The 17,190-nt window shown below is 47.5% G+C and overlaps 1 protein-coding gene across 2 annotated transcripts; it reads left to right on the top strand.

The window, feature by feature from the left end:
- Nucleotides 1–834: 834 nt before the first annotated feature.
- LOC109910374 (importin-8) lies at nt 835–14,957 on the top strand. Of its 2 annotated transcripts, none has more exons than XM_031797933.1 (25): nt 835–1,029; nt 2,480–2,561; nt 2,834–2,990; nt 3,453–3,611; nt 3,852–4,008; nt 4,135–4,224; nt 4,341–4,435; nt 4,567–4,651; nt 4,819–4,953; nt 5,504–5,603; nt 5,755–5,831; nt 5,970–6,086; nt 6,181–6,270; nt 6,739–6,904; nt 6,994–7,154; nt 7,497–7,622; nt 8,508–8,574; nt 9,126–9,251; nt 9,423–9,520; nt 9,601–9,696; nt 9,964–10,184; nt 11,683–11,888; nt 12,467–12,685; nt 12,833–12,962; nt 14,236–14,957. In XM_031797933.1, coding segments are annotated over exons 1-25 (3,045 nt in total). In that variant the 5' UTR covers nt 835–945; the 3' UTR covers nt 14,237–14,957. The 2 variants fall into 2 exon arrangements, with proteins under 2 accessions (XP_031653793.1, XP_031653792.1); XM_031797932.1 differs by having other exon boundaries at nt 861–1,029; nt 8,508–8,583.
- The last annotated feature ends 2,233 nt before the right edge of the window (nt 14,958–17,190 follow it).

Genomic DNA, 17,190 nt, shown 5'->3' with positions numbered 1-17,190 from the left:
AATTGCAGGAAATTAGCTTTAAAATGGTAACGTTTCAACCTCTCTAGGGGTTGTGCCAGGGGGCAAGGAAATTCACATAGCAAATCTCTCCAAGCTTTCTTCAAAAGTTGGCAGCTCTGCAAAATGAGCAAACAACGTAGGCAGCAGCATATGTTTTAACGAGGCAAGTCAGTTCAGAACAAATTCTTATTGACAGCCTAGGAACAGTGGGTTAACTGCCTTGTTCAGGGGTAGAACAACAGATTTGTACCTTGTCAGCTAATGGATTCAATCCAGCAACCTTTTGGTTACTAGTCTGATGCTCAAACCACTAGGGTACCTGCCGCAGCCATAGAAGCACAGTGGCATGCCTCAATGCAGTCATATTTGTTCGTTATTGGGTGTGTGGCTTTCAGTTGGCTCTTTTTGGCAACACATCCTGTGAGTTAATTTGATCTGTCATATTTCATCAAATCGGACTAACTCAGTGCACTGCTTGCTATGAATTATATATGATGGTGTTTGCATGTTTATGTAAAAAGACTAATGGCCTGTTTGGAACACGGACAAGTAAAGAGCAGTTTTTGTTGTTGTTGCTCAATCTGATTTAGTGGGCCATGGCTCCCCATTGGGCCCACCCTGGCCTACGCCTCTGGTTAAGAAACATAATGTAAAATCTAAGGTTACCACAAATGATTGTGACAGAAGGGATATTTTCAGTCATGACCACTCCAAGTCTTAAGGTGGCAGTAAAAACTAATCTCTGTACTGTACATACCTATTACATAGAGAAGAAGAAAGAAGGGCTATCGTAAATCGCCACTATTTACATTGCTTTGCGTCCACCGCCTGCTGATTGCCGGTAAAATGGGGCAGGGCTAGGGCAGTTCCGTAACGCTTTGCCGAATTTGGAGCAGTTCATAAATGTGATTGTGAAACATAGCAATTACCGCTCGATTAGACACTATGGATCCCAATCGGATAATTCAAGCACTGAAAGGGACGATAGATCCCAACCTTCGGATAGCGGCTGAAAACGAACTCAATCAGGTGGGTGAATGGCCAAAATAACTTTGTTGTTTTTGTTATTCGGGCAGCATGAACCCATTTCCAGAAAGGGTTGTCCGTGTTTATGATTTGGATCGCAATAAGGCCATGTTCCGGGATCAATGATTTGTCGTTCTATAACTTATATGTGCATCTCTCTGTTTATTTTGTAGGACACGAAACAGTAGTTTGACATTTAATGTAACTTCCGACACAAACTGTTGCACCGGAGAACAATAGAATTTTGAGGCAGTGTGCGCATACTGTGCAGCAGTCCAGAGATGTGGCTGTTCGTGAAACAATCTAGCTAGCAAGTGTCCGATTGGATTGTAATTGTAGACATCATGCGCGAATTGAAACATTGTAACAATTGCAGCAATGTCAGCCAGCGATAGTAAAAGTTTACAATTCTGATGGGATTTGACCGGTGAATTCGCCCGAATCGCTCTTTCATCCAAAACCAAATCTAAATGCAATAGACAAATGCATCTTGTCAAAGCATCTTAAAGGGTCAATCTGCAATTGCTGCATCTATTTTTCGACTATAAATTAATCATATGTACCTATTGATTCGTGAAGAATCTCCCGAGTTTAGTTCCACTCTCCCACCCCATCAGAATCCAAAATATAAACTTGTTTCACTCTGTTTGTAAACAAAGGGAAATGTAAACAAACTCTATAGCCTCGTGTTTATTTCATGGATGGTCAGGCCTTGCATCCATAGCTCTGTCTATGAATTTAAGAGTAGTTCATTTTCTTCAGCCACTTCCTCAGCTTTTTACTGAATTAGGGGCGGACAGAACGCTGTGTGACATAAGACTTGTAGCATATGCAGGCCTAGGTTATGATTGCATCACTGAGAATAACTACATCTGCAATAGGGCTGCACTGCCTTGACTTTACATAAGGGCCACTTCAGTAGGTTTACACTAATCAGGACAAAAGATTGGTGTGTCTGTGTGAAATGCCTGTCAGATGATGCAACCAAGTGACATTAGGGGCATTTGCTGGAGACAGAATGCTGACTGTTCTGCAGCAAGTGAGCAGTTTTGACAGGCAGAGGAGGGATAGAGGGAGATGGTGAGGGAAAGAGAAAGCGTTCGGTACAAAATATCCCTCCTTTTTTAAATTGTTGGTTGCTGGTTATATCTTTGACAGACCATGGCTTGTTCTACTACCTTAAATATGATAACTGGTCTGGGAGCGAGTGAATAAGCTACATGCTTCACCTGTTGTGTATTTTCCTTGTTCTTCAGTTAGTACTGACCTCAACAAACAACCTGGGAATCCACCTCCTTACACTCCGCCGTGTCACCATAAAGATGTTTTGACCCCTGTGCTCACGGTGTGCTGTAGATGTCAAACTGACCGCTCAAGTGGTCAGGCGCTTGACTGTATGTGGTCCGATTTGGGTTGAGCTCATTTCAAGGCAGTCTTATCTTGTGTGTTCCAGTCGTACAAGATCATCAACTTCGCCCCCACTCTGCTCCAGATCATTGTGTCTGAACAGGTGGAGTTCCCTGTTCGCCAAGCAGGTAAGAACCCTGCCCCAGAACATGACATAAAGACCTGCATCTGGCTGTTTTTAAAACATCACTGGACCAATGCAACAGCTATAAACAACACTGATAATAGCCTCACTTTGGGCCGGTGTCCAGGACACAGATTGAGCCTCCTGGACAGAATGTCACTTTCAATGGAGATTCTTCATCAAGCTGGCGTTTTAGCTGCCACGTGAATGATTGAATTGTAAGGTAGAATTGTGTCGGTCTTGCCAGTCTGAGTGATGTATACCTCTGTGTGCCAGCGGCCATCTACCTAAAGAACATGGTGAGCCAGTACTGGCAGGACCGCGAGCCCTCTCTAGGGGAGGCGGTGTTCCCCTTCAACATCCACGAGAACGACCGCACGCAGATCAGAGACAACATCGTGGAGGGCATCATCCAGTGTCCCGAGTCCATCCGGTGGGTCCTGCTGTCCTAACCTCCTTTACCTTCCTTAACCCACTAACCCTTAACCCTTAACCCACTCACCCTTAACCCTTAACCCACTAACCCTTAACCCTTAACCCACTAACCCTTAACCCTTAACCCACTAACCCTTACCTCTTAGCCTGATACTCAGGGCAGGTGGTGCCCTGCTGTCCTAACCTCCTTTACCTTCCTTAACCCACTCACCCATAACCCACTAACCCTTAACCCTTAACCCACTAACCCTTACCTCTTAGCCTGATACTCAGGGCAGGTGGTGCCGTGCTCCGGTCCCCTGCTCTGCTCTACCAAGAGCCTTTGAAATTGTGTCACTTGACTGTATAGGTAATCTGTGACTACAAGTGCCCAATGAAGAGCGATGGGAGGATCATTTAGTGATGGCATGTTAGAGAAAGAATACAATGCTGATGTATGTGTGTGTATTCTCTCTCCCAGGGCCCAGTTGACAGTGTGTTTGCGAGCCATCATAAAGCACGACTTCCCCGGGCGCTGGACAGCCATAGTGGATAAGATCGGCCTGTATCTGCAGTCTCAGAACAGTGGCAGCTGGTACGGCAGCCTCCTGGCCCTCTACCAGCTGGTCAAGACCTACGAGTGAGTCAACCACCTGAGGATCACTTACTAGTGATCAAGTCATAACGACGCTGTATTTTGAGACACCATTTTTTAGTCCGAGTTTAGTAGTTCAAGTGTATAAGCTGAGTGACATAAATTATTATTCCATTTACACTTTTCAGTCATTGCACCCAGCTTGTTGTCGATGATATCACATCTGCGTGCCGTCTCATGCTGATGTGCTGTGTGTGTCTGTCTGTGTCTATGTCTGTGTGTCAGGTATAAGAAGGCGGAGGAGAGGGATCCGCTGCTAGCAGCCATGCAGATCTTCCTGCCCCGTATACAGCAGCTCGTCACCCAGCTACTGCCTGACGGCACCATCTTCTCTGTCCTCATACAGAAACAGATCCTCAAGATCTTCCACGCACTCGTACAGGTGGGAGAAGGGACTGTGTGTGTGACTGACTGACTGCGCTCAAGTGTCTGTGACTAACAGCATGTGGCGTGCGTGTGCACGTTTGTGTGATACTAATACCAGCGTGTGTCTATTTTGCTCCTACAGTACTCTCTGCCTCTCCAGCTGATTAATAACACAGTCATTACCCATTGGATGGAGATCCTCAGAGCTGTTATGGACAGAGATGTCCCCCCAGTAAGGTTTATTTCATCCTTCATTGTGTAGACCTTCTGCAAATTCCTCTACCTATGTTTTTTTTATTGAAGGGGAGTAGCGAACCTCTGTTGTGTGTGTGTGTGTGTGGTTGCTAGGAGACGTTGGAAGTGGATGAGGATGACCGTCCTGACTTGGTGTGGTGGAAGAGTAAGAAGTGGGCCCTACACATCATCACCAGACTGTTCGAGAGGTGAGGGGACACGGGAGATGTATTTGTGTGTTGATGAATTTGGATGTATGTTGATGTGAAGATGTTTGTGTGTTTGTGGATCGTAGCCTTTCTTTTCAGTCTAACCATGTTGTTCTATATTTGTGTGGCAGGTACGGAAGCCCCGGCAACGTGACAAAGGAGTACTTTGAGTTTGCAGACTTTTTCTTGAAGACGTACGCTGTAGGGATCCAACAGGTAAGAGTTTGTAACACTAAATGTGACATCAAACATTCAATGTATATATGTCTGTTGTCCACATCTACCAATGTTGATGTATGTGTGTACATGAGCAGCGGTAGTCTTCTGTTAAGTCTGACCCCATACCATCTGATGTGACCTCGTCTCTGGGTGGTCTCCTTCAGGTCCTGTTGAAGGTGCTGGACCAACACCGACAGAAGCAGTATGTCACGCCTCACGTCCTCCAGAAGTCTCTTAACTACCTGAACCAGGGCCTGTCTCACTCCCTCACCTGGAAACACATGAAGCCACACATGCAGGTGGGTCTCACACACACACACACACACACACTTTCTCTGAACGACCTGAACCATGGCCTGTCTCACTCCCTCACCTGGAAACATAAAGCCACACATGCAGGTGGGTCACACACACACACACACACACACACTTCCTCTGAACGACCTGAACCATGGCCTGTCTCACTCCCTCACCTGGAAACACATAAAGCCACACATGCAGGTGGGTCATACAGACACCACTACACCTGTATCCCTGTGACACGCTGATAATAATGGATTTGATTTATATATATATATAGCTCTTCTCCATCACAAATGTGGGATTGTGTGTGAAATTACACCTTGTTATACCGTTGTTATGTTTGTTATAAGGTTGTGACATTACACTTTGGATTGAGTTACAGTATGAAACTTTGATCAATCTTCATGTCAGCATTTAAATCCACTGTTTTATATACTTAGTAATTGATCTAATCTGAATACTATTATGCTTCTAAAAACTATGTTGCAATTCCACTTCTAGTAGTTAGTAGTTAACCTGAACGTGTGTGTACTGTGTGTTCCACAGACCATCAGCCAAGAGGTGATCTTCCCTCTAATGTGTTACAAAGACGAGGATGAGAAACTGTGGCAGGAGGATCCATACGAGTACATCCGCATGAAGTTCAGTGAGTACACACACATTCTGTAACTCAATCAGTTAGAAGTTATGGAGGTAGTGGGACATTGTATGGTCAGTATACACAATGACATGTCAGATTGAAAATGTACGGCTTACAGTGAATTGTGAGCTTGGCTGGGTTTCTTTCTCTGTTCCAGATGTGTATGATGACCATGCCCTCCCTGCCACCGCCGCCCAGAGCCTCCTGTGTAAAGCAGCCCGCAAGAGGAAGGAGGTGAGTGGAGAACCACACTAGAACCTAACAAAAACTACCCAACAGTCCTAAATAGCTTATTTTCCTAATTTCCTTTCCTTAACTGAGTCTTCGCTGATATGACTTTCATCACTGCTCTGTCCCCACCCCTCTTCCCAGGTTCTTCCCCAGATGATGGAGTTCTGCCACCAGATCATGATGGAGCCCTCTGCTGACCCCCGCAGGAAGGATGGGGCGCTGCACGTCATCGGCTCACTGGCCGAACTCCTACTGAAGGTCAGCAGTGTGTGTCTCTGTACTTTCCCCTCTTGTTTTATGCCTGTTTAGTCTCTCTGTGACTGAGTCCTCTCTTCCTGTTGTCGTCCTGTAGAAGAGGGTGTACAGGGAGCAGATGGAGCTGATGTTACAGAACTATGTGTTCCCTCTACTCAACTCCCCTCTGGGATACCTCCGGGCTAGGGTGAGAGAGACACACACACACACACACACACACACAGAGCGCTTTCACTCCAAGGTCCCTCTAACCCAACTCTTCTCATGGAGCTGAGAATGGGTGTGTAAGAACATGTGTGAGTGTGTTTGCAGTTCTTCAATCTTTAAAATGGCTCCTTCCCTCTTTATATCTACAGTCCTGTTGGGTGCTACATTCCATACAGTCCCATCCATGTGAGTCAGAATGGTCTGTCAGTCCTGTTTTATATAGACTAAACATCCCCCTCCCTGCATTTCTTTACCCCCCTCACCCCTGCTCTTTTACTTACTGGCCCTCTTCAGGCTGGTGATTGTGTTGGGAAGCACCACTGCACATTTTGGTGACTGGATGTGGACAGTGCTGATTTGTACATGATGTGGATAGGCTCCAAACTGATAGCGATGCCCATCCGTGTGGGATATAGATCAGTGATTGTAACCCTGTGTTTGTCCTCAGTCGTGCTGGGTGCTGCATTCGTTCAGCCCGCTGCGTTTCCATAACGAGTTGGTCCTGAGGAATGCGGTGGAGCTGGTCAAACAGGGCCTCATAGCAGACAAGGAGATGCCCGTCAAGGTGGAGGCTGCTATCGCCTTGCAGACACTGGTCAGCAACCAGGAGCAAGGTCTGAGGTTCACACACATGCGGACACACACACACACACACACACACACACACACACACACACTGAACCCTCTCTCTCCCTCTCTTTAGCTAAGGTCTACATCAGGCCCTACATCCGGCCTGTCATGCAGGAGCTGCTCCACGTCATCAAGGAGACGGAGAACGATGACCTCACTAACGTCATTCAAAAGATGATCTGCGAGTACAACCAGGAAGTGGCTGTCATCGCCGTCGACATGACCCAGAACCTGGTACACCTCCACTGTCTTGCTCTACTGGTTAACTGTGTGTGTGTGCGTGTGCATGTGTGTGTATACAGGCGTCCACATTTCTTTCTTGAGGCAAGCCAAAGTCGATAGCGGACTGCACCAAACATCTTCGTTAGATGTAAAACTGCGTGACTAAGATCTCCTAGGCATGCAATTTTTTTTTGTTAGATTAATTATGACTCTTTTGGCTGCGGTGTCTCAAGACGGACAAATAGTACTATTGTCGTTTTTTTTCTCGTTTTTCAAGCAAAGGTCATTTAAGCCAGCACAGCCAAACCGAAGCATGCGAAAGCCTTAACACCGCCTGCATATGTGTGTCTCCAGGCTGAGATTTTCACCAAGGTGCTACAGAGTGAAGAGTATGAGGAGAGTGAAGACAAGACGGTGATGGCTCTGGGGATCCTCAGCACCATAGACACCATACTCACTGTTATGGAGGACCACAAGGAGGTGAGACAGACACTGGATACTCACTCTACACATACTACAGATGTACACACACACTCACCCTATTCCAAATCGAGTCCTCTGGAGCTCCAGTTGAATGTGTGATTGGTGATTGATTTGCTCCCTCTCCCCTGCTTTGTGTGAACACACAGTGTTATTGAGCATGGGGTGAATGTTATGTCAGACTAGGGCTGTGACGGTCATGTAATTTTGGGTGACTGTAATTGACCTGCCAAATGACTGTGCTCACCGTAATAACCGCTTGATCTTTTACGCATATTTGTTCCTCTCCGCTCCTGATTGCATGTGCCGCCATAGAAATAGAATGAATAGAACGGGCGTCCCCATTCAAGTCAATGATGGCATAATGGGTGTACTGGCAGCCATTGCTAGTGTACCCATAGAAGTAACCATCAACATGTGCTGTGATTTGTTGATTCACCTCCACTGACATTACACAAAATACATACCATTGCATGAGCCACATCAGTTATCATTTGAATGAACAAATTACATTTCGGGCATCAAAGTTTCATAACGTTGTTAAGAGTCCACGTTACCGTGGGAAACGCTCAACCGCGGGAATGCCCTGGCGTCCAGTCTTCAGCCGGCTGTTCGTTCCACTTTTTTTTTCCCTTCCCCATTTTACGGTTATGACTGTTATTTTCATGGAGGTCTTCATCCGTAACCGTCGGTTATACGGTAATTGTGCCAGCCCTATGTCAGACCGATATTAGCTTGGGATCAATAGATGATCTATGACCTTTTGATATCACTTTCTCTTTCTGCCTGTATCTTTCCTCTCTCACCCTCTTGACTGCCTCTCGTTCTTTCGTTATCGTGTTCTCTCTCTTCCCCTCTCTCCCTCTCCATCTCCCTCTCTCTCAGATCACTCAGCAGTTGGAGGGCATCTGTTTACAGGTGATAGGCCTGGTGCTGCAGAAGCCCATCATAGGTATGGCAGGTGTGTGTGCTCACGTCACTCTGTTTTTGTGTGTACACACATACTCATTTGTTTGCTGTGTGTGTTTATTCCTCTCAGTGACCTTTTGTGTGTGTGTGTGTGTGCTTTTCACACACACCTCACACAATAACCATATTCATCTCACTTCCCTGTTCCAGTGAGCCACCCCCCTCTTTTGTATAACACCTTGTCCATTTCCGTCTCACATTGAACACTGTCTAACTGTCAAAAGCTGTTCACCTTGCACTTCCCAAATCCCAGATGACCAGGCACCATTCATGCCTGTAATTGGCTCGTGTGTGTGTGTGTGTGTGTGTTTCTGGGTGTGTAATCCCATCTGTGGTCTGTGTGTGTAATCACCTATGTGCTGTGTGTGTGTGTAAGGAGAGAATACAGCTCTATGTTAACAAATGGATTATGTGATAACCTGTTATAACGAGAGTTTCCTTCAGGATGAGTGGAGGGGTCACTGTGGAAGATTATCTCTCAAAGGGAAACATCAATTTGATGATCTGTTTCCTCCTCTTCTCCCTCCCCTCCAGAGTTCTACGAGGAGATTCTGTCCCTGGCGTTTGGGTTGACCTGCCAGACCATCTCCCCTCAGATGTGGCAGCTACTGGTGGTTCTCTACGGGGTCTTCCAGCACGACTGCTTTGACTACTTCACGGGTACAGTACTGAGTCACTGGTCAACAGTCACCTGTCTGTTAGTGAGAATATTGGGCATACACACCTGCCTAGGTGAACATTGAATATCACAGTGAATGTAATGTCGAATAGCATGATGGTGGCGCTGATGCTCGCCCAACACAATGATGATCTCGGTCTGGTCTCTTTCAGATATGATGCCTCTTTTGCACAACTACGTTACCGTGGATACAGACACGCTCCTGTCCAACCCCAAATACTTAGAGGTCATATACACCATGTGCAAAAAGGTGTGTGTGTGTGTGTATGTATGTGTTCAGGTAGAGTTTGATGAAGTGTCCCATGTTGACCTTTGACTCCTGTGCTGTAGGTGCTGACCAGTGATGCAGGTGAGGATGCAGAGTGTCACGCTGCTAAGCTGCTAGAGGTCATCGTCCTCCAGTGTCGGGGGAGGGGCATCGACCAGGTGAGAGGGACCGCGAAGGCTTCTGGGTAGTATTTAAGGGTAGACATGGTCCCAGTTCAGCCCAAACCAGTTCGCTTTCCCTTCCCACACCCTGAATCTCCCGTTGGGAGGGATGATTGCTATCAATATTGTATTGACTCTTCTCTCTCAGCCCCATGTTATCTGCCACAGTTTTAATGATCTTCCTGTAAATGTCAGACAGATATAACCCAGTCAACAATCGCTATCTCTTGTTCTCTCTCTTCCTCACTCCCTCTTCCCCTCCAGTGTATCCCATTGTTCGTGGAGGCTGTGTTGGAGCGGCTAACCAGAGGTGTGAAGTCCAGTGAGCTGAGGACCATGTGTCTGCAGGTGGCCATCGCTGCTCTCTACTACAACCCAGCCCTGCTCATCCACACGCTGGACAACATGCACTTCCCCCACAGCCCACAGCCCATCACCGCTCACTTCATCAACCAGTGGATGAATGATACTGAGTTCTTCCTGGGGTAAGTGTATAAACTAAGCCATACGCCTGTCGTGTCTTTGGCTATGCCGGATTAAGTGATATGACATGCTATTCTATAAAATCCTTTATCCCTAATTAATATTACCTGATTGAGCTCATCATGTAAATGTAATTAGCTAGAGAGTCCATAATAATATTTATAGAGCTGTTATCTTCCGAATAAACTCTTAAAGACCTAGTAATATTTTACATCAATAGCAGTCAATATTAATCGTCACCTTAATTCAGTCTCATCTGAAAGTTGTAAATTCTTGGTTCACGAACCCTGGCTAACAAGTTGAGTCAGCAATACAAAATTGAGTTTAGTTAGGTATTTAGTAAATAAATAATTAATCACACAGAATTACATATACACAGAATGAATTATACCTTGATGACAAATGACGTCATAAAGGAAAACGTTCCTAGCGGGCGGAACCGATATGACAGCTGGTTACACAAAAGAAAAGGGGCTGTTGTAGTAACGTCGTTGTGTGGTAGACGGGATACTCTGTCTGTTCTTTCCTAGCCTACGTTTGCAGCTGCTGTTGCTAACTCAACGGCTAGGAGGTATCACTTCTGTAGTGAATAAGAGTTCAAAGTTCATACCATTCGCAACCAAAGCTCACACTGAGGTTGGCTACGTTCTGTAGTTATTATCTGAACCATTCTGACATCGGACCGTCGTCCTCACATCCTCGGAACGGAAGGTTACATAAGGCTTTATATAGGAAGGCGAGAAGGGTGTGTCTAAAAAGTTTTATAACCCATGTCTCTTCACAAGGGCTGGCCACTGATTGAGCAGAGCCCTAACCTTATGAAAACCCAAATCTCTTATTTGGAAGCTAAGATTACATTTAATCTTTTCACCAATAATTTTATATTCAAACATTTAAATTGAACAAAAATTCCATGTGAATCCGATAACTCTGATGTGTAGACTTTCCACTGTAGAGTTTATGTCATCCTATCATCGATTAGACTGTCTAAGATGACAACCGAACTGACATCATATTCATTAAGTACCACCGCATATGTTCAATTGGTCGGATTACCAGAATATAGTTAATTTCCCCCCACCTTCTGACGTTCCCAGAATCTCTGTTAACCAAGGGTTTTGCAAATGTCACATCAGTAGGGTAGAGAGAGGAAAAGGGGGGAAGAGGTATTTATGACTGTCATAAACCTACCCCCAGGCCAACGTCATGACACGCCCTACATCCTATGCCATGTACACAACCCACTATAAAGTACACAGTGGCTAAACAATGTGCCCTAAAACATGATGCCTAAATACTACTAGACCCATACTGTATACAGTCAACTTCATCAACTATATTGTTAGCCATCACTGAGTCACACTGTGGTCTTCCTATAGCAGTGTAAAACATATGGGATATACAGTATTTATACGTACTCCAGTACACTATACATGATTTATTCACCACCTTCCTGTAGTTCATTCTCTCTCTCCCTCCCTCCACTCTTCCCTCTCCCAGGCTCCATGACCGTAAGATGTGTATCATCGGACTGAGTGTTCTGATGGAGCTACCCTCCAGGCCAGTGGTGGTAGAAGGGGTAGCGGCTCAGATCGTCCCCAGCGTCCTGCTCCTGTTCCTGGGGCTCAAACACCTGTACTCCTCCCGCCTCATCAACAAGCCAGACCTACTGGCCTGCACTGGGGTACATGAGGAGGACCAGAACGGTGAGAGGAGGAAAACGGGCGACAGGAGGAGAGGAGGCAGGAGAAATGAGAGCGGAATGGAGAGAGCAGGCAAGAGAGGAGGAGAGAAAGGGAATAGCGAGATGCTAATACTGTTGAGTCAAACCTTATTTTTGGAAGCCATGGGGTAGGGCCAGGGATAATGTCAATGGTAGAAGATTAAGATTAGCCCTAGCTATGATCACGCGTGTTGCTTTACACATCTATGGCCAGGTTTCAACACCTCTGGACCTCTCTCTCTCTCTCGCTTGACTTCTCACTCTGAATACAGGTCATATTAGTTGCACTACATTGCCCTACAAGCCGCAGGGCAGCTGTGCTGGCATTCCTCAGTCAAGTGTAAAGAATGGCAGGGTACAGGGGACGTTAGGATGAAGGAAATTGTTATGTATGTTAGCTAAGCAGCTGTTACTGTAATTGGGTATATTAAAACGGCATTAAGAAAAATTGTGCCTTTCAAAAAAGCTAAAAGGGTCATTTCTTTCTATTCATTCTGTTTTTATATGTGTGTGTGATTCGCTGCATCTGTCTGTCTGTCTGCATGTGTGTTGCGTCCACAGAGGAGATCCCCAGTGATGAGGATGAGGTGAATGCGAACCGTAACACCACGATGCAACAGCAGACCGGCACACCCGTAGGCCACGAGGACGATGATGAGGAGGATGAAGACTACTGGGATGAAGAGGGGCTGGAGGGGACACCCCTGGAGGAGTACAACACGCCCCTGGACTATGACAATGGAGAGGACGAGTACCAGTTCTTCACCGCTGCCCTACTCAGTAAGCGGTTACACATCTACACACACCGACTCGCTCACAAACGCACACACAGCTACTTGTGCACACACACACACACAGAGAAAAAAGGAATATGCATGCATACATGCCAGGCATCTAATTCCTTACACTCTCCTGTGTGTACTATAGGGGTCCAGAACACTGACCAGCCTTGGTACCAGTCTCTGACCACGCCCCTCAGTGATGACCAGAAGAAACAGCTGCAGGAGATCTACAGCCTGTCCCAGCAGAGGAGGAGCACCGCTGCCAAGGGCCAATGGTGAGGCAGAAAAGAGGACCAATGGGGAGAGAGGACTGAAGGCCAATGGGGAGAGAGGCCAGTTGGGAAAGAGAAGAGGGCCAGTGGGGGGAGAGAGGACAGCGGGCCAATGAGTGGACAGAGGGCCAATGGGGGTGAGAGTGGACAGAGGGCCAATGGGGGTGAGAGTGGACAGAGGGCCAATGGGGGTGAGAGTGGACAGAGGGCCAATGGGGGTGAGAGAGGACAGAGGGCCAATGGGGGTGAGAGAGGACAGAGGGCCAATGGGGGTGAGAGGACAGAGGGCCAATGGGGGTGAGAGAGGACAGAGGGCCAATGGGGGTGAGAGAGGACAGAGGGCCAATGGGGGTGAGAGAGGACAGAGGGCCAATGGGGGTGAGAGAGGACAGAGGGCCAATGGGGGTGAGAGAGGACAGAGGGCCAATGGGGGTGAGAGAGGACAGAGGGCCAATGGGGGTGAGAGAGGACAGAGGGCCAATGGGGGTGAGAGAGGACAGAGGGCCAATGGGGGTGAGAGAGGACAGAGGGCCAATGGGGGTGAGAGAGGACAGAGGGCCAATGGGGGTGAGAGAGGACAGAGGGCCAATGGGGGTGAGAGAGGACAGAGGGCCAATGGGGGTGAGAGAGGACAGGGGGCCAATGGGGGTGAGAGAGGACAGGGGGCCAATGGGGGTGAGAGAGGACAGGGGGCCAATGGGGGTGAGAGAGGACAGGGGGCCAATGGGGGTGAGAGAGGACAGGGGGCCAATGGGGGTGAGAGAGGACAGGGGGCCAATGGGGGTGAGAGAGGACAGGGGGCCAATGGGGGTGAGAGAGGACAGGGGGCCAATGGGGTTGAGAGAGGACAGGGGGCCAATGGGGGTGAGAGAGGACAGAGGGCCAATGGGGGTGAGAGAGGACAGAGGGCCAATGGGGGTGAGAGAGGACAGAGGGCCAATGGGGGTGAGAGAGGACAGAGGGCCAATGGGGGTGAGAGAGGACAGAGGGCCAATGGGGGTAAGAGAGGACAGGGGGCCAATGGGGGTGAGAGAGGACAGGGGGCCAATGGGGGTGAGAGAGGACAGGGGGCCAATGGGGGGGAGAGAGGACAGGGGGCCAATGGGGGGGGAGAGAGGACAGAGGGCCAATGGGTTGGCAGCTGGTGAGGCTTTTGAATAAGGATGCAGGGTGTAAAATACAACATACAGTAAAAGGTTGTTGATTTAAACATGTATTTTGACAAGCATGCTGTATTTTCCAGTACGTTGAGTCCTAACACTGTGTCATGTTTCAGAGCTGTAAGAGACATGGCTGGAGGCCTGGATGGAAGGAGGAGTAGCAGCAGAGTTCTGGCCTGATCTGAAGTGGATTTAAAACACACCAAGAACTGTTTCAGTCCAGATCAGACCAGATCTAACTAGACTTTACTGATCCCACCAAGACCGGGCCATCTAGACCCATAACTGAACTGGGTGGAGACCCACCAGAGACCATAATACCAGGACTTTACACACTTTACGGTTCACATCCCAGACCGTAATTGGACCACACCCACCCCAGAGAGAGAGAGTGTGTGTGTATGTGAGAGATTGATGTCCTACTCTGTATCACTGACCAGCGAATTCATCTTCTAGTACAGTGCAGTCCTTGGGTCTGTGATTCTGTAACTGAGTGAATGTAAGTATTGTACACAAAATCCCTGTTTCTTTATAGCCTGGCTTTTGTATGGTCTTGAGAGGACTGGCCAGATGTCCTTGGTTTCCATGGCATCAATCAGAACCATGTGTTAGTTAGTCTGAACCAAGGCTGTGGTGCTAATGGACGGACAGACAGACGTGTTTGGGGTGAAAGGTTAGGGGTCAGTGACCTTTGACCTACGGGGGGGGGTTCCTTTCACTCTGATGAAATGTAATAGGGGGCAAGATGCTGGGAGGAGAGCTTTTGTTTGTCTTTGTCTTGTTTTTATAACTGTTTTCATTTAACTTAAGAAAATCATAAACGCTCATGTAACATCTAGCCCAGTGCTCTTTCCTGTTATGTCACTATAGTGAGTGTTTGTAGGTTTGTGCTCCTCTGCCTGCAGGTGCGTGTGGGGGTTAAGATTTTTATATTGATTTTGCACAGAGAACATGTGGATATTGCTGTAGCTGAAACTTTGCATCTTTGAACATCTCTTCCTGCTCTGTTGAATCAATACTAGGTCAGAGTTCACTGCTGCAATCAATCCTCATTTATAAAACATCCAGCTCAGTAACACACAGTTGGATTGAACAACTACTGTAACATTATGCAGGTTAACAGTATCAGCAGGAGTAAATATGTTTTCATTTACAGGCTTCTCTCAGGGCCCATGTTCAGATACTTTAAAAGGGATTCCTCCCTCCATGGTTCTGACACAAGACAGAGGGAATAACAGGGTGAAATCTGGCTTTCACCAGTCCACAAACTATCTGGACTTGGGTATCAAATTCAAATCACAGCTGGGAATCTCTCCATACCAGACAGTTCTTTCTCTCATGTCCCCAGCTGTCCAGAAAAATGTCCTCTGGAATGTTAGAGATGTCCAAATACCGCAGGGCTTCTTTCTGCGTTTTATAGTCCGTATTTGATTCTCTAGTGGAGTCAGAGGGCTCTGCTTGCAGGGTTGGGAGTCAGATCCTGATGTTTCAGATTGGACGCTTGGATGGGTTTTGGTAAGGCGACGGTGCTCTTGCTCTCCCTCTCTCTCTCCCTATGTTAGTATTCTGTGTGTGTTCAGCTGCAGTTTGTATGTTCTAGCCCACTGCAGTTTGTACTGAAGACTGTGTGTGTGCAGGACAGTAAGGAGTAGCCAAGCGTTGAAGAGCTGTCGAACTCTGCGGGTGGTGAAACCAACATGGGGGGGGGGGGGGGGGGGGTAGGGTGTGTGTTATTTGTTGTCGACTAGTGTCTGGAGTTGTTTCTCTCCAGAAAATGTTCTGTTGCAATCTGCCTCTGCAATTAAGCAACGCAGTGAATGATGTTCTCCAACAAACACCCTCCCCCTCTCTCTTCATTTCTATTGGCCTGTATGACTGAGTGACCGTTTTCTGTAGGTGATGTTGCGTATTCCTGACAGTTCCAGGCCATGCTAGGATGCTGTTGCAGTAATTATTCTTCAGTCTCACACCAGTAGAGGTGAGAGAGAGAGCGGTATAGAGAGACCCAGTATAGAAGGTACCTGTTAGAAAGGGTGATGCTGATCCCTGCGGGTGATTGTGTCAAAGTTTCAAATGTGGCCAATTATCCATGCTGATCTACACTCCCTTCAGTTAACTCTAGTCTACTGCCCTGATAATAATCAAGGGGATTCTCTGGCCACTGTGTCCCAGTGAGGGTGTCTCTCCTCCAGCCTGCCTGGTGGCCTCTTCCCCCTGGGGAGCAGAGTGGAGGTAATGATGATGGCCATAGGCCGTGGTGTGCTGGGCAAAGCTAATCAGATCTGAGTATGAGAAGGGAAAACAAGGGCAGAGTCGGAGAGAGAGACCTGACTGCAGTTCAGCAACCAAATAACCCATTTCCACAGACAGTTTAAAAAGTGAGCTGAAGTCCCCAGCTCACTATTGAGTGGAGTACTGTGATGTGTGTTTGCTCTCTGGGGCAGCTAACTGCCTGTTGTCTCTCTGCAGTGTGTGCCTCTGTCAGAATCACTTACCTGGATGGATGGGGGTAGGCAAAGTTCAGGTGAAGTGCATTTTGTGTCACGTGGTAGTTCCCTGCCCTTTATAGCCACCCAAAACACACACACACACACACACAGAGAACTCTCTCCTGCCATTGCCTGTGTGTGTCCAGGGCACACAGGGACTGTCTCCACACGCCAGTGAAGCTGAGAGATGCAGACTGACTAGCGCTGACTGTGGCTTTATCTCCACTGTGTGAGTCAGAGGTCCCCAGACTCCACCACAGTTGGTGAGGAGTGGGAATAAATAAAGGTGTCAAGTTTCCCAGGAGCTGGTGTCGACTTGAGGGAGCATCCACAAACAGTGTAGCCTCCCTATGAAACTGGCCTCTGCTAAGAGGAGTGGACTTCTATGGCACAGGTGAGAGTGTGCTGTCTCGCACTGTAACAATACAGGGTCACTGGTTCAAGCCTCATTCCTGACTCCTCCCCCTCCACCGCTGCGCTAGTAATGGGATATTTGATTCCGAATGGAGGTCTTGGCTACATTGCAACTTCTGCTCACACGCCAGTTAATTGCATTTGCTTTGGTAATGAGGAAAGCTGATT

Source organism: Oncorhynchus kisutch, linkage group LG19, assembly GCF_002021735.2.
Source record: "Oncorhynchus kisutch isolate 150728-3 linkage group LG19, Okis_V2, whole genome shotgun sequence".
In the NCBI taxonomy this organism is placed as follows: Eukaryota; Metazoa; Chordata; class Actinopteri; order Salmoniformes; family Salmonidae; genus Oncorhynchus; species Oncorhynchus kisutch.
The sequence above is the reverse complement of the archived record's forward strand: the minus strand, read 5'-3'. Positions and strand labels throughout refer to the sequence as shown.